The 25902-nt window shown below is 41.7% G+C and overlaps 1 protein-coding gene across 7 annotated transcripts in view; it reads left to right on the top strand.

Annotated features, from left to right (window-relative positions):
• LDLRAD3 (low density lipoprotein receptor class A domain containing 3) overlaps nucleotides 1-25902 on the top strand; it is a 121745-nt gene that overhangs the window by 50730 nt on the left and 45113 nt on the right. For all 7 annotated transcript variants that reach the window (XM_028727916.2, XM_028727897.2, XM_028727907.2 and 4 more), the window contains 2 exons: nucleotides 10042-10167; nucleotides 11991-12125. In XM_028727916.2, coding sequence (XP_028583749.2) covers nucleotides 10042-10167; nucleotides 11991-12125 — 261 coding nt within the window. The remainder of the gene's footprint in view (nucleotides 1-10041; nucleotides 10168-11990; nucleotides 12126-25902) is intronic.

Here is a 25902-nt window from a genome sequence, read left to right as displayed (position 1 = left end):
ATGGAACTGATGCAGAATTTGTCTTCCAGCATGTAATGTTGTTGTTCAGACAAACTTTAGGAAACAGACAACAAAAATAGATCAAAAGTTTTACTTGTATAGAATCATAGAATTGTAGAGCTGGTAGGGACCTTGAGGGATCCCAACTAAAGCATCCATGCTCACCCTCCAGTAAATTCTGCCAATACCCAAACACTCCTCTATGTTTAGAATTTATTGGAGGATACGCATATAAGTAGATGCTGCACATTGTAAAGCTGTTTTGGTCTTCCTGTTTTTTGTTGTAGTGTGTACACTTGGTTATTTCATTACACTTAAATCTCTGCCAACAGGGAAACTTTCAGTTTTCAATTTCATTTCTCCCTCTAATCTATTGTTTGTCCTCGGGAAGTTATGACATTGATTATAGCAACAGACAAAAATTAAAAGATAAAAAACGAAACTATAGCATAGGCATGTTGGATGAGTAGTTAAAATAACATAGCCCAAGTAAAGATTAGCAAGTTTATCAGATCATCTAGTACCATATTTGCCCTAGGCTTGTGACGAGGGTTGCCTTGAAAATGATGGTTCCAATCTATATGTCATAAATGAATGCCAGATCATTTTATATGATATGATATTTTTTATAAGTGTCTGGACATCCTAGTCCTTGCTGCTATCTCAAATTATGTGTGATTTTTCTCCATTATTGCTATATTCCAGAGTGAGTGGTACCAAGTGTCCAGTGTAAGATTTTGGACTGTTTTCCATTGAGTTGCAATTACTATTCATGTTGTCAAGATCAACCAATTCTTTTGACAATATATATACATTGACATCATCAAAAATACTCAGTAACATTGATTTTGGACAACAAACAATCGTTTCCTTAGTAATATTTTACATTTCTGTCAAAATTAAATTCCAGAAATCTTGTGTCAACTGACATTCCCACCATAAATGATAATATGTACCAAGTTCATTGCAACCCCTCCCATCAGTTAGGTGACATAGAAGAAAACATTTTTCGCATTTGCCAAGGAGTGCGATACCATCTGTGTAATAATTTTAAGGAGCTGTCCCTCAGAAAACTGGAAACAGATTTTAAGGGTCGTGATTCCCAAATTTTATTGCAGTCCTTGGGAAGAATTTGCATGCCAATATAGAGTTCCCACATCTTTTTAAGGGTTTCCATAGGGAGTTATGACATTGTTGTCGCTATCCAGAGGGAGTGAAAGTTGGTATTCAAGAACAAGGAATACTAGTTGCCTCTTCTTTCAAACTGTGGAGCTGTCATACATTTAGCCCCAGTCATATCCAGTGGTGTGATTACTGTATCCATGTAAATGCCTTGCCAAGAGTAACCAAGTTCTACCTCTGTGAAAATCAGTAAAAAATGTGCTTCCTTGCTGGAGAAGACATGAACACAGCTTCCAAAATGTTGTTTCTCCACCACGCCCAACATTTGAGGGTGGGGAATGGGGAACCTAAGGAACTCTGCAAAAACTACAGTTTCCAGAAGGGTATCCAGTCAGTTTGTTGTTGAGAAAACAGCAGAATATTGTGGTGCCTTGAAGACTAACAGCTTTTTTTGTGGCATAAGCTTTTATGGAACAATAGGGGAACAATGTAGCAGGACACACTGTGCTTGGTATTTATACTTGAACAACAACAACAAAAACAAAACATTCCAAAATCTGCAGATAGCAATTTATCAGGGAATTCAAATCTGTCACCTCTCAAATGGTTATTGTGGACTTAAAAAAAAATATCACAGTACAAAAGTTAATTAGGTTACCAATGCCCCCCGAAATATGGCAAGTAGCAACTCTTATGGTGTTTTGGCATTTGAGGGTTTATTTGCATGCCCAGGCCTTTAGAGCAGACTTTGACAACTTGGTACCCCCCAGGTGCTTTGGACTACAATGTAAAGCACCCTTGAAAACTGCACAGCTATTTAGAAGCTGTTGGTGAAAATCTGCAAGCTCCAAAGGGACTTGGGTAAAATAAGCTGCTGTGTGGATTATCTGACTCTAGTCCCGCCCATGTGAGATGTCTCCGTTGTGTATGAGGTCAAAAACCTACCGTCCATGGCACAGAATGGACGAGTTCTCAGCTATCATACAGAGAGCTCCCCAGCTGTTGCTTATGTTACACATGCCATCAAGCTGAAATTTTTGAGAGTTAATAGAAGTCTGTTTTTAGAAGACTTGAGTGGATTGAAGCAGATGTGGAGCTTAGGGCTAAACTAGACATGACACGCAATTGCTTGCATCCTTCTCCTAACTTCTTATTTTGTTTAACCAAAAGCAGCCTCAGGAGGCTGTGGGTTTGAGCAGGAAAAAAAATAACAAAACTGAACGAGCGGCTTAACCCTTTCCTTTTGGTAGTTTTCCTGCTCAAAATCTCCACAACTGCTCTTTCCCCATGCAGAAAAATATATCCGTAGTTTTTTCACCATGTTTCTTGCATCTTTTTTTTTTGGGGGGGGGGGGTTATTTTTTTGTAGGCGGTAGAGGGCATCAGGAGAGGGTTAATGTTAGTGGAGAAAGAGGACATGTGGGGTGGTGGTGATGAAAATGAGAATGAAAAGTGTTAAGCAGCCATTTTCCTGCTTGAAGTTGCAGCCTCATGAGGCTACAGAAAAAAGAAAAAGAGAAAAGAGAAAAAAAAGAATTCAGGAGAAAGATATGATCACATGTCACACTTAGCTGAGACTTTACTGTCCTATTCCCAGTTCATTTTAGCCTTGTTTGGATGTTTCCTCTCACATGATTTGCAATTTACAATCATGTGAGGGGAAGAATGGGGCAATGCCTGCTTGTCCATTCATTGGGCTAGGGCAGGGGTCGGCAAGGTTTACCTCGCCTGGGCCAGTCACTCCCACGGAGATCGCTCCTTGGGCCGGATCGCATCTGCGCAGATGCAGTTTTCGGCGTCTGCAAAGACACAATTTTTGGCTCCGTGGAAGCGAGTTCCCGCTCCGCACTGCGCCGGTTTAGCGCAGCACGCCGGGACTCACCAAGCGAGCAGTTCGAGGGCCGTTTAAACGCCCCCCGTGGGCCGCAGGTTGCTGACACCTGGGCTAGGGGATCTCTGTAGAAGAGAGCAGGGGGTGAGGGTAGGACTAGCCTCTCAGCCTTCCCATTGGGTATCCTGTATAGGGCTTTCAAATGGCTTGTTTTAGAATACTGTTTCACTGTCCTATTGCTGTGCGTGGATTGAAAATGCTTTGCTTCTGGGAACTGATAGATGATTTAACACAGTGGTTTTCAACCAGTGTGCCGTGGCACCCTGGGGTGCCTTGAGTGATGGTCAGAGGTGACACAGGCAACAGTGGCCTTTGTCCCTTTTTCTTTCCCTCCCTTTTATGATGCCCTCTGACGTCTCTGCCTCCCAAAGGCTTTCACAGGTGTTTATTGCAGCAGCCCTGGCTACAAGCTCTGCAGGTGAATGCTGCTTCTGGGAGGAATCTCCGTTTGAGGCGGGGGCGGGCAGCTCAGAGATCAGGGATGGCAGCAGCAGCTGCCCAGAGGACTCCAAAGGAGAGGGGAAGAAGACTGAGGGAACACTCCATAAGGGAGTATGTTCGAAAAAGGGTGAGAGGCTGCCAGCTCTGCAGGCAAGGGGTGACACAACTGGGCTTCTGAGCCCCACAGGGGTGCTGCAGAAAGAATGTGGTTGGTTTCAAAAAGGTTGAAAACCTCTGATGTAACAAATTAAATCTGGGGATACTAAAGGAATTCTTTTCTTGGGAAGGTTCTGAAAACATGTTTGTTGAAATTGTGTGAGCATTTACAAGGCTCCTTCCCATCTCTACTGACCCAGGTCATCTTTTGCTTTAGGTAGTTGGCTAAAAGAGTATTCACCCCTTAGCTTCACTGTGAGAAATACAAACTACCACTACTACTGTGGGCCTTTGATATTCTCCGAATAAATGAGCATATGGGAAATTATGTGCGCCCCCCCCCTTGCAGTTGTGCTGCTGTGTCACATTACAAGGTGCTTTTAAGCTGGTAGCTCCATCAGAGCTGTCTGAGGTACCTGATGAATCAAGTCACATGGTGCTGATTTTATGGGAATTCTTCAACATCTGAAGAGTGCCTCTGCTGCAGCAGTACTGCTGGAGTTTGTTGTGGGCAGCCTGGCAGAGAGGGGTTAAGGATGAGTCGCTGACAATGAAGCATTGCAGTTCTGTTCACAGGACAATGAGCCTGTGCACCAAGTGGTTGCTTCTGCATGAAAGGGGACCAAGGTTGTAATAGGCCAAATTCATCATCAATTATTATCTGACTGAGACTAATGCTCCTGATACAGCTTCTTCCTGATATTAACCCAGGGATCTCCCGAGGCAACATTCTTGTGTGACACAGTTCTGATAACTTTAATGCATAGTAGTTTACTCTTAGTGGTGATTTGTCACACTAACAGACAATGTTTAGGAGAATTGCTTTAGTAGTTGACATAGTTTGGTGGGAAATATTTGGACATCTAATTTCAAAGTATGTGTTACTGGCCCTAAGAGCTAGCAAAAATGACATATTACCCTTCTGGTTTTTCCAGAGATGTCTGTCCAAGTAGAAGAATAATACTCTATAATTGTCTGTGTACTTCATATTACATCTCTATGTTTCTGCTGCACACTTTTTAAAAAGTTTGTTGCTGGAAAAATCATAAAACAGATTAATCTTTAGAGAGAAGGAAAGTTATATATATATATATATATATATATATATATATATATATGCCCTGAAACATAGTAATATGTTCCACTGCTAACCAAGGCAACAGTGTAGTGTTTGCCTTTTCTGTATTGGAACAACAACTACTTAGTTATAACAGACTGCGTTTTATGGAGAAATTTTACCCCCAGGTGGAAGATGACTTGCACAAAGGATCATAAAATAAACTGCAAGTGGAAAAGGTCATTGCATCATTAGATCGTGTTTAAAATGGCATGGTCATTTTTGTCTTAAAACAGAAAAGGTGTTATGAAAATAGGGGTGCTTTGTTAGTGATGGTGGCTTTTATGGTCCATGACGGATTCAAGTGCTGCTGCTCTGGTTTTGGCATAGCACTCAAGGATCTGCTGCAACCATTGCTGGATTGAAGTCTTTCCTCTTTTTCTTTCTCTAACATTTCCCTTCCATGGGTCTGAGGCAGCTGTCTGAGGCACCTGCTTAATATACATATGCTAACAAAACCCAGTCACGTGCCATGGATGGTGCTTTTCTTGCTTCTTGCTTTTCCCTCTGTCTCCTTTCCTTGTCCTGATGCCATCTGTTCTGATGCCTTAGTGGGCTTGTGTTAGTCATAGAATCCTGACTTCTGTGACTATCACTGATATAGATGTTCAGGGATCACAGAAGGGCTGCTCTGTCATATTTCAGGCACCTGAGTCTTTAGAGCAGGGATGGAGAATCTGGTTCTCCAGAAGCCGTTGACCTATAGTCCCCATCACTCCTAATAATTGGCCATGCTGTCTGAGATTGATGGGCATTGGGAGTCCAATAACATCTAGAGCATATTATAACTCAAATTCTGATCCATCAAATGACACCACATGGCTGGTTATTGGTCGAGTGTACTCAGAACCACTTTACAGAAAGGGACCAGTGAATTCTGTTAGGGTCACAAATGTGCAGTTAGCCATGTTACGATGTTATCTTATACAAGGCTGTTCCTGTAGGAGGAGGTTTGTCCTATGAGAGTCAACCAAGGCAACCTTACCATTGGATAACACTAGCCATGTGCTTGAGACAAGAGGTCATAGAATAGTTTCTTAGTTTAGAGTAGTCTATACTGCTGTTATACCTACCCCACTCAACATTGCTTGTACAAGGAATTCTACTGCTTTAGGAGTGGTAGGGATTGAAGGCAGGCAGGATGGATGTTGTAGAGTAGGCGTTGCCAACCTTTTTGGAGCAGTGGGCACGTTTCGATTGTTGAGAAAGTGGTGTGGGCACCAGTCACAAAATGTGGCTGCCATTGGGACAAGGCATAACACAACATGACTGCTGTAGGCATGTCCTAGCATAAAATTAGAGTACAGTCATTGCTGCTCCCTTCAGGCTCCCTGGACAACTATATTCTTGCTGTGTAAAGTCATCTATCTCCTGCAGATCCTGTATGTGGAGATCACACAATACTGGCCCCTCGTCCCCATGATGCTATTGCTATCGAGGGAGCACTCCCCAGTACTGGGGAAAATATCCACACTTTCTTATGCGTACCACACACATACATACCATAGACACATAACTGTGCATCTCTCTCATGCACACTTACAGCATACTTGAGTGTAACCCCCCCTCCCAAGTCCATTCAGAAAAATTCCTCTGTGGGTGAATGAAGTACCTGGCATTAAAAAAGCCCTACACCCTCTAAACCCCCCAAACCAGGGGGGCAGCAATCTGGCACACGTGAACACTATGCTGGTAATCTCTGCTGTAGACCTTCTAGCCAAGGTTGCATGCTTGAATGCTACCCACATCAGAACTGCTTATACATGAAACATGGACCTATTAAGGAGTGGAATGTTGTATGAATATGGCCTCAGAGTTCTTCATTGGGTAGTCAGGCTGCTCTAAGAACACTGATTTATTTAAAACCCTAGAGACAGTAGGATTCAGCGTTTGCAGTTTCCACAAACCAAATGTAAAAAGACCATTCACTCTAAAGGATATATCAACTTGTTGCTTCCCACAAGGATATTGAATGAGGTAGCAGATCTCAGTGTAACCACACATTCTTATTCATAGTTCAGTTTAATTTAAAATTTGGAAGAGAATTCACTGTTTATACAGTATTTCTGTTTAAGAATTTTCCACTGCTAGAATTGGTATGTCATAGCAGTAACTCACAGATAATTTATTTTCTCGTCTCTTCAAAACGATGGCCTCCTATTTCTGAGTTGTCCTTGGTTCCTGCCCAGAAAAATATGGTAGTTGGTGTGCAAGTGACATTTAGTTGATATGTCTCATTTTCTGCTCTACAAGCCCAGCTAAGGACTAATGCATCTGCAAAGGGTGTGTGCCATAAAGGAATTGCATTACTTTGTTTTTGAAAGATAGTAAATCAGTTTAAGAGTTACTGTGGCTGCTTCTTAATAAAAATCCTTTATACATTATTACCTGCCAGCAGGAGAAGCCTTCAGTTCAATGGCAGTCACTTTAGCTCTGAAAAGGATATTTGTCCAAATGGTTGCTCAGCAAGCTCGGCTTTTGTCTTCTCCATAGCTTCTCTCCCCCCCCCCCCTTGACCCTTCCTCCATTTCTGCCTTATTGATCTTCATAAACTGCGTATTCACACATTCATGTTCATCACTGAGTGACTGCTGATTCATTTTGCACTGGTGAATTTACCATCTCAGATGAAACACCATAGACAGGACATATGCCAAATATAGTGGTTTTTCAAGAGAAGTATCACATATATGCTGTAGATCATTGACTGATACATACAAATGTGAATCATCTCATTTCTCATTGGCAAAAACCTGGCTGTGTTCAGTTAAGCAAAAGACAGGAAAGTCATCGTGTTTGCTTTGGCTACGTTCATGAGCAGGTGGTACCCATACTTTGGTTCTGTTCTGTCTCTTTAATTGCATTTAGCATGTAGACCTGTATGGTGTATATAGTATTTTCAGTACATCTGCAGTACAGAGAATTTCTTGCAACATTAAGACTGCTTCATCAAGCTGAAAAAAAGTATAGCCTCATTCAGCCAACTAAAAGGTGTGAAGAGAAAATTATACTCTACCTACAAGTCTCACCTTTAATTCTTCTGCACAGACTTACATAGTTGTGAGAGCTGGAGACAGAGTCTGTGGGCATAATTCTCTTTCTACAGACTGATTATCTCCCGTTTAAGTCAGCTGAATAGGGCTTATGTTGCATGAAATTCTATATACTGCATATTCACTGATAATGCTAGTTAAGTAATATTACAGGGATTCTAGAGCATGATATCACACACACGGGGGGGGGGGCTCATTTTAGGCAGCCCTTGAAAACCTTTTTGTCTGGCTCACTTTTATCACTTTTTTTTGTCTGGTATTTTATGTGTCTTATGTGCTCCTGTTATTATGTGTTTGGATGCATTTTAATTGTATTTTTACATTATTTATATTATTGTTTGCTTAAAGTTGTAATCCATTTTGAGAGGGATTTTTACTGGGAAGATGGGTTACAAATGCATTAAGTACATGAATCATATAATTAAGTCTCTTTCAGAAAAGTGGGTTCTTTTTCATGTGACCTAGGAAAGAAACCTCTTCTCTGTAGAATAAACCCACCTCTCAGTTCACTGCTAATGGATTACCTATGCAAACGTACTATTATAATCTATCTCTTTGGTTTGTTTTAGCCAGTTCTGAATCCATTAAATAACTACACTTAAGGTTTCTAAATTATATGCTTTTGGGTGATTTCTAGCTGTGATTTTGGAATAGAAGAGGAAAGTGTCAAAGAGGCCAGAAGCTGTGCAGAACAGATCTTGATGAGGTGGTTTGAGAAATTTTCTTGATGAGCTTGAAAGGCTGTGGAAAAATAAAATGTGGTGCAAAGGTTACCACTTTGTCTCTCAAATAATACATTTTTGGAAGGAGGATGTCTTGCTCGTGATTTTTCATTAGTGTGCCTTGTTCAAGGAACAGTGTAGTTGTGATTGCTGTGTGATGCTCTGTTGCTCCCAGTTCTTTCTGTCCCCCCCCCCCCAAATTATGTTCTTATGCAGTGATTTCTGCAGCAACTAGTCCAGGGTTGGGAAATTCTGTTCCTCCAGGTATTGTTGACCAGTCAGTATAGCCAGTGGTCAGGGATGATGGGAGCTGGTCCAGCAACATCTAGAGGGACATAAGGTACCCATCCTTTGCTTTATAGAGTCAAGGGCTGGGCCTCCCTGAAGTCTTTTTTCCCATTAATATATAGCAAACAGTTTCATATCTGTTGAATTGAAATCTTAAGTGCCAGGGCCTACAATTTAAGTTCGCACTTCCTGCTGGCCTTGTCTTTCAGGCAAGGCATTTCAAATCTCCATCTCTCCCAAACCAGCTCATCCATCCCAAGGGAGAGACAGGTGGGCACAGGGCATCTTCAAGCAGATACACCCAATGCCTTCAGGCCTGTTCTAGACAAAAAAGATAGGCTTGCCTCTTTGGCTCTGAATGGCCAAGTCTCTTTAAACACTCTGATTATGCATCTGCCAAATAATCCCCAGCCTCCCTCCAAACTATGGAACTATAGAGCTGGGAAAATGGCAAGAATTCCTGTGCAACTGCTGTGAAGCTTCAGAGTCTGGCTGATTGTCATACTTGTCAGAAAACAGTGGTCAGAATGATTAAATCCTGGTGACAATTCAAACACTGGGATGTCTTGTGGGTTAAAACTGGTTGGGAAATTTAAGGAAGCTTGAAATGACTAGAGCACCAATACAGTAGTGGCCTAGCCCTATGCTATATTGATGGCTTAAACACACACACACACACACACACACACACACAAAACTGTGTATCACCAGCGAAGCAAGCGGAAGTAATATTGCGCTTTAACATTAATTAAAAGTGACTCTTTGGCTTTGACATTAATTCTGTTACTAAACATTTAAACTAAGCTTTGGAAACATCCTTACTGGAAAAGTCTTAAACTTAAAACCATGGAGAGACATGGTCTGAACAAAGACATTGGATTCTTATCTCATTATACATGACAAAGCCATTTTTCACCTTCTCACCCCTTGCTTTTTCCTGTAAGACCTATTGCAGTCGTTAAGAGTCATCAACAGGCTCATCCCAGCTATCTGCCAATCACCCATTCCCACCACCCTTCTTAGTAATAGCCCTCCCCACCTTCTCACTATATAGAAGGATCTGGCAACTTCTGTTTCAGTGTATCTGAAGAAGTGTGCATGCACACGAAAGCTCATACCAAGAACTAACTTAGTTGGTCTTTAAGGTGCTACTGGAAGGAATTTTTTTTTTGTTTTGGAAAAGTCTGAGATGCTTGTGACCAGCTCTGACAGAGGGAGCTCTTTCACCACCCATATTTTCTCCTCCTACAGCAAAAGCCAAATCTAAGTGTGGCTCCACCTTCTTCCCCTGTGCGAGTGGAATTCACTGTATCATTGGCCGCTTCCGATGCAATGGTTTTGCGGACTGTCCTGATGGCAGCGATGAAGAAAACTGCAGTAAGTATATTTCTACCTGTGGGCAGGTTTCCCTTTTTTCATAAATAAAGTAATTATATTTTATTAATACCCAAAGCCCAAATTCAGCACCACAACCCTTGCTGCTATTTACAAGTATTTGGCTTTGTTAGTGGCAGAACCCATCAGAGGCAAACTGATTTTATAAATGGAAAACTCTCTCTAGAATAACATAAGCCCCAACACCTCTGGAGAATCCTGGGGTTTATGTAGATGAGTAGCTTATCTTTATTGCAGTTTTGCTTTTGAAATCCATGGTTGTATTCCAAGTTTACAAGGCACTTCTCTTTGTAGCTGATCTCTTTTAAATGTTAAGGTCACAATAGGGCAGCTCGTGAACAGATGAAGTTCAGAATGATAATTCATACCATTTAAGTTACCTGTAAGGAACATTTCTTTTATAAAATAAGATTATTCGTTATTTGACAAAAGAAATGCCACAGTGTATAAAAGTGCATGTTGTTGGCAGTGGGTTTTTTTTTTTTTAAGCCTCATTTATCTTTGCCACATAGGGGTCTTAATGACTGTCATTCTGTGCAATTCTATATTGCTATATTTTATTCTGCCCCCCATCCATCTCTGTTAACATTTCTTTCCACTGCATCTTCTGAGATGTCCCCTGAGTCATGTTGTTCCTTGACCTTGTCAACTAAAAAACAATGTATGTTTCTGTTTAGCCTTACAGAGGCAGCACAAATATGAAATACATTTTCCTCACGCCCGTTGTTGTTGTTAATATTTTTATTATTTTTATTTTGCTTTATATACCACCCTTTATCTAAAGATCCCAGGGGAGTGTGCAACATTAAGAGCATAATTTATGCAACATAATAAATTATAACAACAGTCCCCCCACGCATACACATTTAAGAAGCCATAGTTTATTTAAAGAAGGGTAAAGAAGAATGTTTTTGCCTGGCATCTCAAGACATGTAATGATTTTATATCATCATGCAGTCTTTCTGCCACTGTGGTTGGTAGAACTGTTGCCACTGTATGGTGTATGTACGTATGTATGTACGATATATTTTATGTACTGGTGAAGTGAAATTTTGGTTTGGTTGAAAAGAAAGTTGTTTGCCTGTCTGTTTATATATTTCTCCTCCCATTCTGTTTTCCCCCAATTGTTTTCTTTTAAATATTTGTTCTCGAGCCTCAGTCTCTATCCTGCTTGCCATTTTGTTGAGCAGTGGCTTTCTGGCTTTTGCTACGGCCTGCTGCTCACATTGCCATACATCAGGGAAGTGCAGACAATATAAAAAATTGACATAGGGAAAATACAAGAGGTGGGGACAGGCATAAAGAGATAGAAAGATGTGATTGTTTCAGATGCACATATTAAAATTTAGTTGCTGGCTTGGTTGCAGTAGAACAAAGCTTTCTGTTCTGTGGAGCGCTGTGTTTCTTGAAAAGTGCCTTTCCCTAAGGAGCAAATGCTGAATGTAGTAAAGTGTTGTCCTATGGAAACAGACAGGTTAACATTTGACTCATGTATAGTGGTAGCTCTGTTGTCCAACACAATCAGTTCTGGAAGACTGTTCGACTTCCGAAACGTTTGGCAACCGAGGCACAGAGAACAGTCGGCAAAGTCAATGGAGGAAAAAAAAATAAGCAGCAGAAGCCGTTCGACTTTTGAGGCGTGTTCGAAAATGGAAGCAAGTACTTCCGGGTTTTTGGTGTTCAAAAACTGAAACATTCGGCTTCCAAGATGCTTGAAAAATGAGGTACCACTGTACTGTATGTACTTGCCTATTTGGGTGAAGTCTCAAGTTTAGAGCAAAATGTTGTTCCTTTTGTTTTTACAGCAGCGAATCCCTTGATATGCTCTACTGACCGATTCCACTGCAGGAACGGCTTGTGCATTGATAAAAGCTTTATGTGTGACAATCAGGATAACTGCCATGACAACAGTGATGAGGATAGCTGTGGAAACCCTTCTGGTAAGTAGAATATGATTTTCACAGCCAGGTACTGAATTCTTTCAACCTCATTCTTAATTAACCATATTGCTTTCTTTGCCTGTGTTGAAACATTTTAGCATTCTATTATTATTATATAAATTATATTTAGGGAGTTCTGGACAAACATGTCTATCATTTTTTTATTTTTTTTTCAGAGCAAGCCTCAACTTTTTTGTCAAAATAATATGCTATTTATCTCCCGTAGTGTCTTCTCTGTGAATGTCACAAATTCTTGTAAGTACTCCATGGTGTGTAGCAGACATGTTGCCAGTTCCATAAGCGTGAATATCATTTCAGATCAAATCCCCACCAGGAAGTTTCTTGGCTTCAGCAAGAGCTTTGGGAACTGTACACAAGGTGTCACAGTCAACAAACCCAGTGGCTTGTTGGTCCTTAGGATATCGAAAAACAACATGCCCAAATGGCCCTGGAAGTTCAAAAGAAGCAAGGCATTAAGGCAACAGCATTCACCTGTTTGTCACCAGTGTTTGGTATTCAGAGGGGGGGGGAGGAGGTTGTTGACCAGTGCCTAAGCAACATCTAAGAGTCTGTCATACCCAGGTATTGTGGAAGTGAAGTACAACTCTAAAATCAATGCCTAACCCTCAAAAAACCATGTCTACAACCTTTTGTGGGCAAGTGGCACATATGAAAGAAGGAGAGGAATTGGGTAGAACTGTCTTCAATATTTTTTAAAGGCTCAAACCCATGTGTTATCAACACAGGTGTTGTGGAGGTGTGTACTGTCTTTAATATAACTCTAAAACCAATATTGATAAAGAAGTGTGAAACTGAATAAAACAAACTGTTCCATATTAGTGCTGCCAGATTCCCAATTTTAAGGATTTTCTGTCACTTTGTGTAGGTTTCTAAATGTGACTCTAAGCAACAAAACATGTGCACACAAATGTAAAAGGGAAACAAACAGGTGTGTTTTAAAAATGCTTTATAATGCCACGTGCTATCCATGTGAATTCTAATATATACTTGCAGAATTTCTGAGAATCTGTGAAGAGAAAAGTTTTAACAGTGGCAACTAATTCACAGAAAATAACTTTGTCAACTTCTCTGGGGGGTTTTGGCTCAGTTTCACCATCTACAAAATGAAGTTGTTCACTCTCTCTTTACTGTTCAGGGGTTTCAGATGGAATACATTGCAGTATACTTTTCTAAAGTCCCAGTCAAATATACTGCAGAGAATCACAAAAGCTTTGTGGTTATGTTTGTTTTTTATTAAGATAGTTAATTACTTCAAAGCCATATATGGTCCCTTTCAAGCCTACCCCTTCTGTGTTCGTATATGTATTGGTATCTTAAGTTGTATGCTCAAATGGACTTTCTTCTGAGAAGTCCTTAGGTTTGCATTGTAAATCTTTTCTTTTTCTTTACCTTATTTAAAATGAAGCAATTGCGTGTTCGCATTATCCATTCAAGTATTTCCTTAAATTTAACAGTAATTCCATAGCCACTTCATTTCCCCCCCCCCCCTCAAATATCCCCTCCCCCATTTGTGTGTGTGTTCTGGAAATAGTGTATAAATAAAGTCCACCGCAAAATCTGCTGTTGCATCAATCCCAAGTTTTCTAGTGGACTTCTGTGCCCTCTCACATGCTTGTTAAAAGCTCTTCTTTCTTTTAACCCGTTTGGCTACTGTGAACTCATTTTCCTTTTATTGCTGTGCTTATTGGTTCCTTAACTGACTCTGAATGATGCTTGCAAAGTGCCAAAGCATGGCAATATCCCCACAATGCTGTTATTAGTTTAATGATAGCATTGTTGCCCAATTACAGGCTGGGTGGTCTGCAAGCCTCATTAATTGTTAGTTCGAGTATTCTATTACCAGGCATTGAAGACATTCGCCTTCTGATTAGCATTTTGTCTGCACTCAAACATTTTCCAAGGAAAGAAGAAAAACCTGCCTATTAACCCCACTTGGATCTGCTGAGACTGCAGTCTGGCCTTCAGTGACTACCTTCTTTTAGCCATTTTCCAGTTCCTTAAGGCAGGAGGGATAAGTGATCCATTAAAAGATGCAAGTTTAGTGTTTGTGATTACGCTCAAGTCAGCGGTTCCGTAGTCTCATGCTAACAGAAAGATTGCAGGATCCGATAATGGTTATTGCAGAGCCCTCAACCAATTTGCATGTTACCCATTCAGGCAAGTCCTTTAGCGTTTGATTTTCAACACAATCCATATCTCTTCTATTTCTCACATCTTTCCCAATACCAAAAGTAGGTGCCAAACTTATTAAACTTTTCCTGAACACATACTTTCATTTTTGCTTGACAGCGTTAAGAGGAGATAAAATATGAAATTAAATTTCAGAAGTCAGACACATTTCCTTCTATCTTAATACTTATGGAGTATCCCAGCCCAAAGTCTTGTGTTTTCTGTTGAAGATGCTTATGGTCTGATGTTGGCCTTTCTTAAGGGCCATCCATCAAGATCTCATCTCTACATTATTTTATTTATAAAAGTATTTCTATAACTTCAACTTGCATAAAATGCCTTCTATATATATGTATCCTTTATGTGTATCTAAGGCATGTGTGCGTTAAGTCTTTTAAAGCTTCATGGTTTTGTATCATTTCCATGATTTGAAACCAGAGCATTTTAAACCTCTAGTAGCTGCTATATTTTATGTTGGCTTTGGTCTTCAAGAGCAGGCACACATTGTGATATTATTTGATTTTGTAGGGCATGAATAATGGTTTCTGAGTTAAGGTATGAGTATGCAGCCTTCTCACCAGAAGGAGATGGTGAGAATCATTTCTAGCGGACACTGTGGATTTACTCAGAGGAGTTTGCCAAGGGAACCAAAACCCTCCCAACAAATCTGGGAGCCTTTTCATATACTTTCCATCTGCATGAGCAATCTGATCTTCCCTGATAATGTGCTTATGTGGGCAGACCATATGCCTGACCTCCACCTTCATCACCTTCATCCAGTCTCTGACCACTCTTGACACCACAGGATTGGTGCCAAAGGTTTTGATGGTGTCAAAGTATTACCAAGGTGAAACGAAGTGCAAAGAAACAAGACCGGGATGATTCTTTGAAGAATGATGGACTGTGTACATCTTACATTCTCTTTAGTTTTTCTCAACCAAGAGCGAAGTCAAGCAAGAAGTAATTACTTAGTACGTTCCAGGATAAAAAGTAAAACTTATTGAAGATAGACACTTCCTATTAGTTCATCCAGTGCAATACTAGTTTCCTCTTCAGCCAGTGCAATACTAGTTTCCTCCTAAGATATCAAAAGTGAATGGTTCAATCCAGAAACTCGACAGTTTACTGAGAAGAAAATGAACCAGGATCAGAACCCTGCTGTGCTGTGGATTCTAGAAATGCCTGCCAAATGCTGCAGGCACATCCTGATTTGCAATGAAATACTCCAGTGTCTTATTTCTAAAATGGAAATGGCTTCTAGTGCACTCTGCCTCACGTTGAGCCTGTAACCAGTCCTTTACACACGGCAGATTGAAATATCCTTAAGCTCACATGGCTGCAATATTGCTTAGACTTCCTGATTCCTTACTGCCCAATTCTGGCTGTGCTAAGTTTCCTTTTATTGAGTCTGTCTTTGGCTTGTTATTTACGTAGGCTGTAAACTGAAGCTTAACGTGCAATTACCGTACATCAGCTTAGTCCAAATGCAAACTACATCTGGAGCTTAATAGTTAAAGGCAGACTAAATAAAAAGCAAGAAAATTCTTGAGAACAGATACAAATGAAATGACACCAAAAGCTTAATTAAAGCAAGCCTGTGCTTGTGCATATTTTAGTAGCCGCAAATAGCTTGCTTATAGCATCTGGTGCTCAGAAGTAGCTTCCAGAAAGTTTAATCAGCTGGATATAACTTTTCCTGATAAGTTATTCTCTTGCCTATTGCACTCATTTTTTCCACAGTAAAATGTACTTCATTAGTCTTTAAAAGAAGAAGTGATTTTATCATTTTAGGGGACATCTTTTACAAGATGCAAAGCAGATGCCTATGATGAGCTAGTAATTGAATACCATTGTGCAACTATCTTGCACTTTTGAGTTTTTTTGTTTTTTTTTGTCTTTTTTACGAATCTGTCAATTTCGCATTCAGTTTTGCAATCTTGCTTGATTTAGAAGGGTGAATAGTTCCGTGTTAATTGGAGAAAAGTGTTTGCTGAAAGCAGGAAAATTTTGATTTGATGGCTCACTTGTCTTGGATAATTCTTTATGTGGTTTAGCACAAATAATTCCATGCATACTTTTTGTAACCTTTCCTCTCCCCTCAAAAGAATTCCTCTCCACAATGCTGAATTTACTTACTTATTCCTTTCCAGTTCATTATTTCCATAAAAGATCAAAACTAAGCTCATTGAGTGGGGCACACCCACCCCCAGTTCCTTATTTGTAATTGTAATCTGAGTTCATCATATACAAACACTGTGCAAAAAATATGGTTTTGATTGGAGAAAGTTATTGTGGATCTCAAACATGTGTTTATGATATGGGTTAGATTAAAGCTTATTTTGGATTCTTAGTTCCTTAGTAACTAAACTGCTCTGTTTCAGACTTTTGTGTTAACCAGGAACTGAGAACCAGCAGCTAATTCTGCATCATTTCTCTCCTAGGTTTTGTAATTATCTGCTCTATCAAGAGAGTAAAGGGAAAGGTTGATTTGTGTCTGGAGATGAGTGCTTGCCTCCTAACAGGGTTTGCCACATGTGTTGGTTGCCCACCTGTGTACCGCCAACAGCCTCAATTTGTCTTGGGATAAGATTGTTGTAGCAGGATTAGAGAACTGCTGGGGCTTCTATTATTGATATCCCCACATCTACGGTATATATGCATGGCTTGCTTCTCTGCAGGCTCTTCTCTCAAGCCCTTGGAATTTTAAACAAAGTTGGATGGAGTGCCTTAAGGGGCATTATGGATTGAAATTCCTCCCGAATGATGTCACCTACACTACACAAATACTCTGGGAATGGGATTTTATGAAGGCCTGCTACATGTAGGCTAGTTTTCAGCAAGCCTTTTTTCTGCCAAAACTCACTGGAAGTCAGTACCAGCACCTCTCAGGTGAGTTCCATTGCCATTCTAAGAGAATGAAGGTGTTCATGGTGAGTTCCGGCACCTCTTTTTCTAGAAAAAAGCTTTCAGGCTTGAGCCAACAGTGAATCGTGAACACCTGACCTAAGGTTGTCAAGTGTTCACTACCTAGCTCTTGCTTTTAGGCAATAACTACAGAGAGGTCTGCCATGCCATTCACACTCCTCCTTATCCCAGTGGGTCACAATGAATCAAGTGGTGCTTTTCAACTCCTTTAAAATCCTCATTTCAGACGTGCTTGAACACCTTGGCAGCAAGGTGACCTACTACTGCTAAATAGAAATCAGCTTCAGCTTCTTTGCCTTGACCCACCCTTGCTGTACAGGAGCTGGGTTTGATACCATGCAGTTTGCTGGATCCTTCTGCTCGCCACCAGGTTTATTAAACCATTTAGAGTCTTACTGTCGATGGAAACATCAAACTGGTCTTCTGGCAATTAGTAGTAGTCTTTATTACATTGTTTTACACTGAAAATAAACTGTTCAGATATTCCCTTATGCATTCATTGAAACGTGTAATACGTACATTTTATTTAAATTTGATTCAGCTTTCTTCACTTACAACAGTTTTTCAAGAACTTTTTAAACTAAGGCTACCGCTTCAAATCGAGGTTGTTCTTCAGAAGACAAAGCAGCTTTGAGCCTGAATCCAGGTGCAGTTGGCAAAGAGCCATACCACAAAGCTGACCACTGTATCTATCTGGGTGTATTTCACAGAGAACAAAACTGAGTGGGCTACTGTGCTTCCTATAAGTGAACCCTGTAGAATAGCAGTCAGGGAACAGAAAGCTTCCAGAGCAGCTGCCTGCAAGGTACTTATGATCTCATAAGGGGTTGTCAGTTCAGACTTTTCATTGCACTAGATTTCACACCAAATAAAACCTAAGTGGATTTTAATATATGCAATATATTAAACTGATTTGTGCTAATGTAATTCTGGTCATTGTGTGCCGATGGGAATGAGTAATTGTTGGCATCCGGCATAAAATAGTACTATCTCTCCCCCTCCTTTCTGGTTAAGAAACTTGCCTTACATATAGGAAGTAATAATAAGAATCTACTACTTGCATGGGACGCGGGTGGCGCTGTGGGTAAAAGCCTCAGCGCCTAGGGCTTGCTGATCGAAAGGTCGGTGGTTCGAATCCCCGCGGCGGGGAGCGCACCCCGCCGCGGGGTGCTCGGTCCCAGCGCCTGCCAACCTAGCAGTTCGAAAGCACCCCCGGGTGCAAGTAGATAAATAGGGACCGCTTACTGGCAGGAAGGTAAACAGCATTTCCGTGTGCTGCGCTGGCTCGCCAGATGCAGCTTTGTCATGCTGGCCACGTGACCCGGAAGTGTCTCTTAAGTGAGATGGGCGCACAACCCCAGAGTCTGTCAAGACTGGCCCGTACGGGCAGGGGTACCTTTACCTTTACTACTTGCATATTATGGTTCTCCCCCTTAGGGAGCTTGGGATCTGTATGCTGTGATATGACTGAGAAAGATAGGAATTCAAATAGTTCTTCCTTTTATCATTTGCTTTCCCCCATTTAGTTTGGTTAATTGGTAAATCAATTAAAAACCTCTTGCTATATTAAAGTATCTCTGATTAATTAGGAAATGGGCTTTTTAAAACAGTTAATACAAGTATGTAGGGGGGAAATGCGAATGCCCCACACCATTTTCTCTTTCACGCAGGAGGAAATGCTTCTTTTAGTATGTTTACCTGATTCATTGCATGAATGCATAATATAAAAACAAAGTAAAAATGTGTTTTACTTCAGAACTGTTTTATTAACATGCATACTTTTGAGATATACTCAATTTATTATTCATTCATTAATCCCACACAGGGTGCAGCTCTGCGCCCACTGGCTCACTAGGTGAGTGGTCTTAAGATGAAGTAGACTCTGCTAGCACAACCACAAATGGAGAACTGCTAGCTTCTGCCAGAAACATACTCATGGAAATGACACAAACCACTGCAGAAAAGCTTTGACAGTGGATTTGCACCCATGGGTCCCCCAAAATTGAAATAATGGGTGGCGTTGGAGAGGAACACATTCATAGACCCCCTGATTGCACAAACACACCCACAAGAGGAGCAAGAATCTATGTCTGGATAGACCTGGCATAAGTAATTCTCCTCCTCATGACTCCAGTAGGGTAAAATGGAGGTTACTCCTCCTGCCACACTTTCCCTCTGTTTCTCCCTTCTGAGCTGGGGGTTACTTGCAGTTGCAGACATTCTGCTGCTGTAGTTACAGGGATTTCCCCATCCCTTCCAGTGTAAAATATGACTACAGGATTATAAGATAAAATGATTCTCAAGGAGCTGGAGTTTCCTCCCAGATGAAAAGTGCACAACACAATGGCCAATACAGTGGTACCTCAGGTTACAAACACTTCGGGTTACAGACTCTGCTTACAAACACTTCAGCTTCAGAACTTTACCTCAGGATGAGAACAGAAATCGTGCGGCGGTGGCAGTGGGAGGCCCCATTAGCTAAAGTGGTACCTCAGGTTAAGAATGGTTTCAGGTTAAGAACAGACCTCCGGAACGAATTAAGTTCATAACCAGAGGTACCACTGTACTAACAACATTTTGCATTGCTTAGTGTTACGTCTGCACCCAGACAAAACTGGCTAGTCTTACCTATCGTTGCAAGCAGCCAACTTTAAACAATGATTTATGAAGCTGACATGTTTAATGAAGCACATTCAGACATGTGGATGTTGATGTATTTTAATCTTTTTTTTGTTTACTGTTAATTTTAATTAGCTATTAGATGTTTTAAGTAGTTGTTTTTAATCATTTTTAACCAATAATTCAGATATCCTTTGGAAACTGCTTAAAGGTTTTATTCTAATCAAGTGGAATATACAGTTTGTTCAATAAAAATAAACCAAGATTAACCAGTTTTTTAGGATTCAGATGTGGACTTTGCACCATTAGAGGTAGGGTTGATATCAGCCCTACCTCTAATTGTACAAAGTCCACATCTGGATCATTAAAAAATGGTTAATCTTGGTTTATTTTTAGCTTCATTGATCAAACTGTATATTCCACTTAGTCCTTAGTTATGCTTTGTGATAGGCAGCAGTTGCCGATTCCTCCCAGGCAGTGTCAACATCCATGTTACACCTACTAGTATATTTTGTTAAGACATCTTCCTTTGGTATAGGAGCATTCACACTTTTTAGTAAGAGATTGCTATAAGTTGAAAGCTCCAACTCTCACATGCCAATAGAAGTTTGCATATTAGGTTGCCTAACCTAACGTCTCAGAATGCAACGCACATTTCATCATTTAACAAAGATGTAGAATGGACTTGATTATGGGAACCCTTGCTGGAATTTTCTTGATATTCTGGTCAGTTAGATGACACCTATGAGGACTGCGGTCTGTGTTAGTGCAGTCTCTTGGTTAACAAATGCACATCACACCACAGGTTTCCCTTTGGAAGAGAGCTGGTTCTCAGCAGGAGAGAATCCAGTAATAGACGCTATGAAGCCATAGAGTTTTTCCACTTACTCCCAGTCATTTATCAAACCAACAGTCACACTGAAGCTATGAACACAAAAGGGTAAAGGTGGGGGTTCTTTGCTTTATTGCTTGTTCTATTCCTTACCCTTCTCCATCACTTCTAAGCAACAGGAGATGAAAGCACGATGCATGGTGATTAATGTTCTGTCTCCTGCCTATTTGGTGATCTCAGTAAGGTGTTTTCTGTCAAAGGCCGGTGGCATGTAGAATGCTCAAATATTCCCGAGACTGTATGATCATCTCTGTGTGAACCAATCAACCAGATTTGTTCCCTTCCAATGTCAGGCAAGAGCAGTCAAAAACCTTAATGGTTGTCTGAATGGCTCTAATGCACCAGAAATATTATGTGGTAGCTATTTCAGTAAGTTAGCTGTCGGAAGGTTGCTTAGAAGAGATGTGGCCACATAGTGTATCACAAATTGGGGCTGGGTGTCTCCTTTCAGTCTTGGGCAGAACAGGCACTCTTCTGTCTTAAAAAAGACCCTGAAGAAACTCACCTATCTTTCTTTGTCAGGAAGAAGAATATGGTCCACTGGTGCACTAAATGCTTACTGCTATTCAGTACATTCTCCTGCCACAGTGCCCAGTCTCTCCGGAAGTAAAGAGGGATTAAATGTCCTCTTGCCATGTGATATACATTGGCGAGGATGGGTGCTTGCTGTACTGTAATTCCTGCTGCTGTCAAAGCTGCCTGTGTGCTGGATCACTGCATAATACTGCTCATATTTTCAACATATGTTCTGAAGTCTTGATGAAGCGCCATAGGTGTATAAATTTCTGTTTGAAGATCAGTTGTTCACCATCTGACCTGCACAGCGGGAATGAAATACTGAGATGTTCCACTTGCTTTCATCATGACTCATGCTTAATGAGTATAATTGTGAAGGAAGTAGACTGGGTTAAAAATAAAAACAAAATGAACAGTGGAATAAAAGAGACATTTGCAACTCAGTTCTGACAGTGTCATGGCCTTTGCTTGGAGCTTCGAGAGCTTGGAATCGGAGGAGGAGGATGAGCCAGCTGAGTCAAAGGCCGCTGGGTTGCTGGCTAGGAACATGGATCAGGCTTCCAACATTGGGCTTGAGGCCCCTGAGCCTGGATCTGGCAGGCAAGATACTTCAGAAACAGCATCCATTGAAACAGAGCCATGACATTCAGGAATCCCCTTTCCCTGAGCCCCAAAGGCAGTGCGCCTCCTGACTATCATAGCTATCCAGTGATGCTAGGAGAATGCTAGGTGGGGGGTCAGAGAGAGAAGTGCCAATCTGCAGGCCAGGGGGTTGGCCCTTTAAGAATTGACATCTTCAAGCAAGTGGGCGGTGCTTAGGGAGGGTAAACTGGAGGTAGGTCTCAGGTCTCTTCAGTCTGTCTTCAAGTGGTCAGGCCTCACCTGGAATACTGTGTCCAGTTCTGGGCACCACAGTTCAAGAAGGACACTGACAAACTGGAACGTGTCCAGAGGAGGGCAACCAAAATGGTCAAAGGCCTGGGAACGATGCCTTATGAGGAACGGCTAAGGGAGCTGGGCATGTTTAGCCTGGAGAAGAGGAGGTTAAGGGGTGATATGATAGCCATGTTCAAATATATAAAAGGATGTCATATAGAGGAGGGAAAAAGGTTGTTTTCTGCTGCTCCAGAGAAGCGGACACTGAGCAATGGATCCAAACTACAAGAAAGAAGATTCCACCTAAACATTAGGAACAACTTCCTGACAGTAAGAGCTGTTTGACAATGGAATTTGCTGCCAAGGAGTGTGGTGGAGTCTCCTTCTTTGGAGGTCTTTAAGCAGAGGCTTGACAACCATATGTCAGGAGTGCTCTGATGGTGTTTCCTGCTTGGCAGGGGGTTGGACTCGATGGCCCTTGTGGTCTATTCCAACTCTATGATTCTATGATTCTAAGTTGTTTACTAAGAACTTTCCATGGTGCTGCAGCCACTGGCTTGCCATGCCTTGTGAGTTCCAATCAGCAGTCAGATCAGGACTGCCAAGATTAAGGGCTCGTAATTATGGTTCGGCATGTCTGAATTGACAAACCATGGTTTGTATTTGGCTAGCAACCCAGAAACTGGAACCATTCTTTTGCAGATGTGATGTGATGCTCAAATTGACAAACTATAGCTAAGGCTAGAGCATCCTTTCTCAACCGTGGGTCACCAAATTCTGTTTGACTACAACTCCCATCATCCCTTGTAGTCCAGCAACATCTGGTGACCCAAGGTTGAGAAAAAATGGCCTAGAGGAGCAAGAGAATTGCTAACCGATATCACCTGGTTGCGTATGCAGGTCAGATGACCCTTGGAATCAATCCTCTAGCCCAACTGTGGTTAGGCTTTCATTTCTCTGTGCCATGATTTCCTCTTTCCTAGGTTTAACATGTGAATTTGAATGTTATTGCTTTGATTTACTGAACGTGTCACAGGTAATTCTGCTGATGCTTCTCAGTATGCAATTAAGACAGAGGAAGTCATTTCCTGAACAGTTTTGGCATAAAGGGCATGTTTGGCAGCAACGTTTTCCTGTATGACTCCACTTTGAGCAGAATATTATGGGAAGGGGAGGGAATTTTAAGAAAAGACTAAAAGCATTTATTCTTGGGTTTGACTTGATAGCTTGAGCAGGTTACTGAATTTAACAGCCGAGTTATAGAGTATGCTTTTAAATTTTCTACCCTTGTGTGCTTTTGCTGGATCCCAGTCCAACTCAAGATGTGGCTGAAGACTCTTTACAGACAGCGAAGGGTTAGGATCATCAGGCTTCAGATTCCTTGTGTGGCATTTATGGATTTCCCCTGTGAACATGTAATGGGATTGTGTTTGCTGGTCCCACTGCTGATGTTTGTGGATCCTGCATGTTTATACTTCCTATGCTCAGTCTCTGTCCTGCAAAAACGTAGGGTACAGATCAGGCATAGGATGTCTATATACATTCAGAGGTGCTTGCGGGATGTGAACATATGGAGGTTTAGGGTAGCAAAACTGGGAGGTATAGTCCCTTCCCCTTAGCTGAACAGCTCATATACATCTGAATAGGGTGACTGTATTCTCAGGGCTGTTGCTGGAGGCTGGATACCTTGCAATCTGGCATCTATACAGGTGTATTTTCCTCTGTCGCCAAAATTGTGCACTTCTGTGTTTTGCTCCGTGTCTTGTTTCTGGGAAAAGATGTAACCAGATACCTTCAGCAATGCCAGACAGCTTGTAATCCTATTAATATGTTTCCTGTTCAACTCTGGTCGTCTTTGTTTGAAAAATATCATACAAGAGAGTGAACATGAGCTTGGAAATACCTGGTTCAAATCTCACTGTGTGGTTTTCGGCTAATCACTACTTTTCAACCTCAGTCCCCTGCCCCCCAAATCTGTTATTTGGAGGTAGTTATGTTGGCCTACTTAGGGGATGCGGGTGGCGCTGTGGGTAAAAGCCTCAGCGCCTAGGGCTTGCCGATCGAAAGGTTGGCGGTTCGAATCCCCGCGGCGGGGTGCGCTCCCGTTGCTCGGTCCCAGCGCCTGCCAACCTAGCAGTTCGAAAGCACCCCCGGGTGCAAGTAGATAAATAGGGACCGCTTACTGGCGGGAAGGTAAACGGCGTTTCCATGTGCTGTGCTGGCTCGCCAGATGCAGCTTTGTCACGCTGGCCGCGTGACCTGGAAGTGTCTCCGGACAGCGCTGGCCCCCGGCCTCTTGAGTGAGATGGGCGCACAACCCCAGAGTCTGTCAAGACTGGCCCGTACGGGCAGGGGTACCTTTACCTTTACCTTTTTATGTTGGCCTACTTACCTTGCGAAGTTTTTATAAAGATTGCTAATGTAGTGTATGAGAAGAGCCTCTCCTAATTTTGGTGAGGATCAGCAGTAGTCTCTAATTATTATTATTTTCAAGTGCAGCACGTCACTTAACCAGGCAGCTGCTGTTCCTCCTTAGTAGGCAAAGGTGGCTGTAGCACATGAAACTCGGAGTCGCTGTGGCATCTGCTGAGCCGTGGGCTGCTGATCTTTCCTCCAAAAGCACTGCTTCCAGCGAAGTAAACCTGCCCTGCTAGCTGTTCCAGTCTCACCCCTTCTCCAGGCAGATGCCAAAAATATTACAAAAATACACCTGCTTCCCTTCTGAGGAGGAGGATACTATGTGAATTGGTCCTTATTCTAGCCAGTAAATATTTATCAGTGATACAACTCCGTAAATGACCTATTCAATGAAATCACTTAAGGATGGGAAATCTGTGGCTATTGTTGGACCCATCAGTTAACAGCCAACATGGCCAGTGATCAGAGGTGATGGGAGTTGCAGCCCAACAACAAATGGGTGGGTAGGTCACAGGTCCTCCCCCAAAACCTAACTATATGCAATACTTTGCCATACCATTAACACAAGCATACATGCAAATAGCAGGGGTGCAGCCTCTGTAATTCTGATTGCTTAGCTGGCATTTCCAGCCCATTCTCAAACATGAGTCAAGTGAAAACATGTTTTCAGGATTCAGGGGAAAGTATTAGCTTGAGGGAGGCTTGCTGGTCTTGGCATATTAGCCGTCTCTACTTTGGGGGGTGGGTTACAGTGCTATGTATTTTGTAGTGGGTGCTTATTCCTGGAGTTCTAGTTTCTAAAATAAAGTCTGACTTCTTCTTGTTGTTGTTTAGTTGTTTAGTCGTGTCCGACTCTTCATGAGCCCATGGACCAGAGCATGCCAGGCACTCCTGTCTTCCACTGCCTTCCTCAGTTTGGTCAAACTCATGCTGGTAGCTTCAAGAACACTATCCAACCATCTCGTCCTCTGTCGTCCCCTTCTCCCTGTGCCCTCCATCTTTCCCAACATCAGGGTCTTTTCTAGGGAGTCTTTTCTTCTCATGAGGTGGCCAAAGTATTGGAGTCTCAGCTTCATGATCTGTCCTTCCAGTGAGCACTCAGGGCTGATTTCCTTAAGAATGGATACGTTTGATCTTCTTGCAGTCCATGGGACTCTCAAGAGTCTCCTCCAGCACCATAATTCAAAAGCACCAATTCTTCGGCGATCAGCCTTCTTTATGGTCCAGCTCTCACTTCCATACATCACTACTGGGAGAGTTTTGACCAAACGTGATCCACCTGGAGCAGGAACTGGCAAGCCACTCCAGTATCGCTGCCAAGAAAACTCCATGGACAAAGAC

Source organism: Podarcis muralis, chromosome 1 (assembly GCF_964188315.1).
Source record: "Podarcis muralis chromosome 1, rPodMur119.hap1.1, whole genome shotgun sequence".
Classification (NCBI taxonomy): Eukaryota; Metazoa; Chordata; class Lepidosauria; order Squamata; family Lacertidae; genus Podarcis; species Podarcis muralis.
This window is presented reverse-complemented; position numbering and strand designations above follow the sequence as displayed.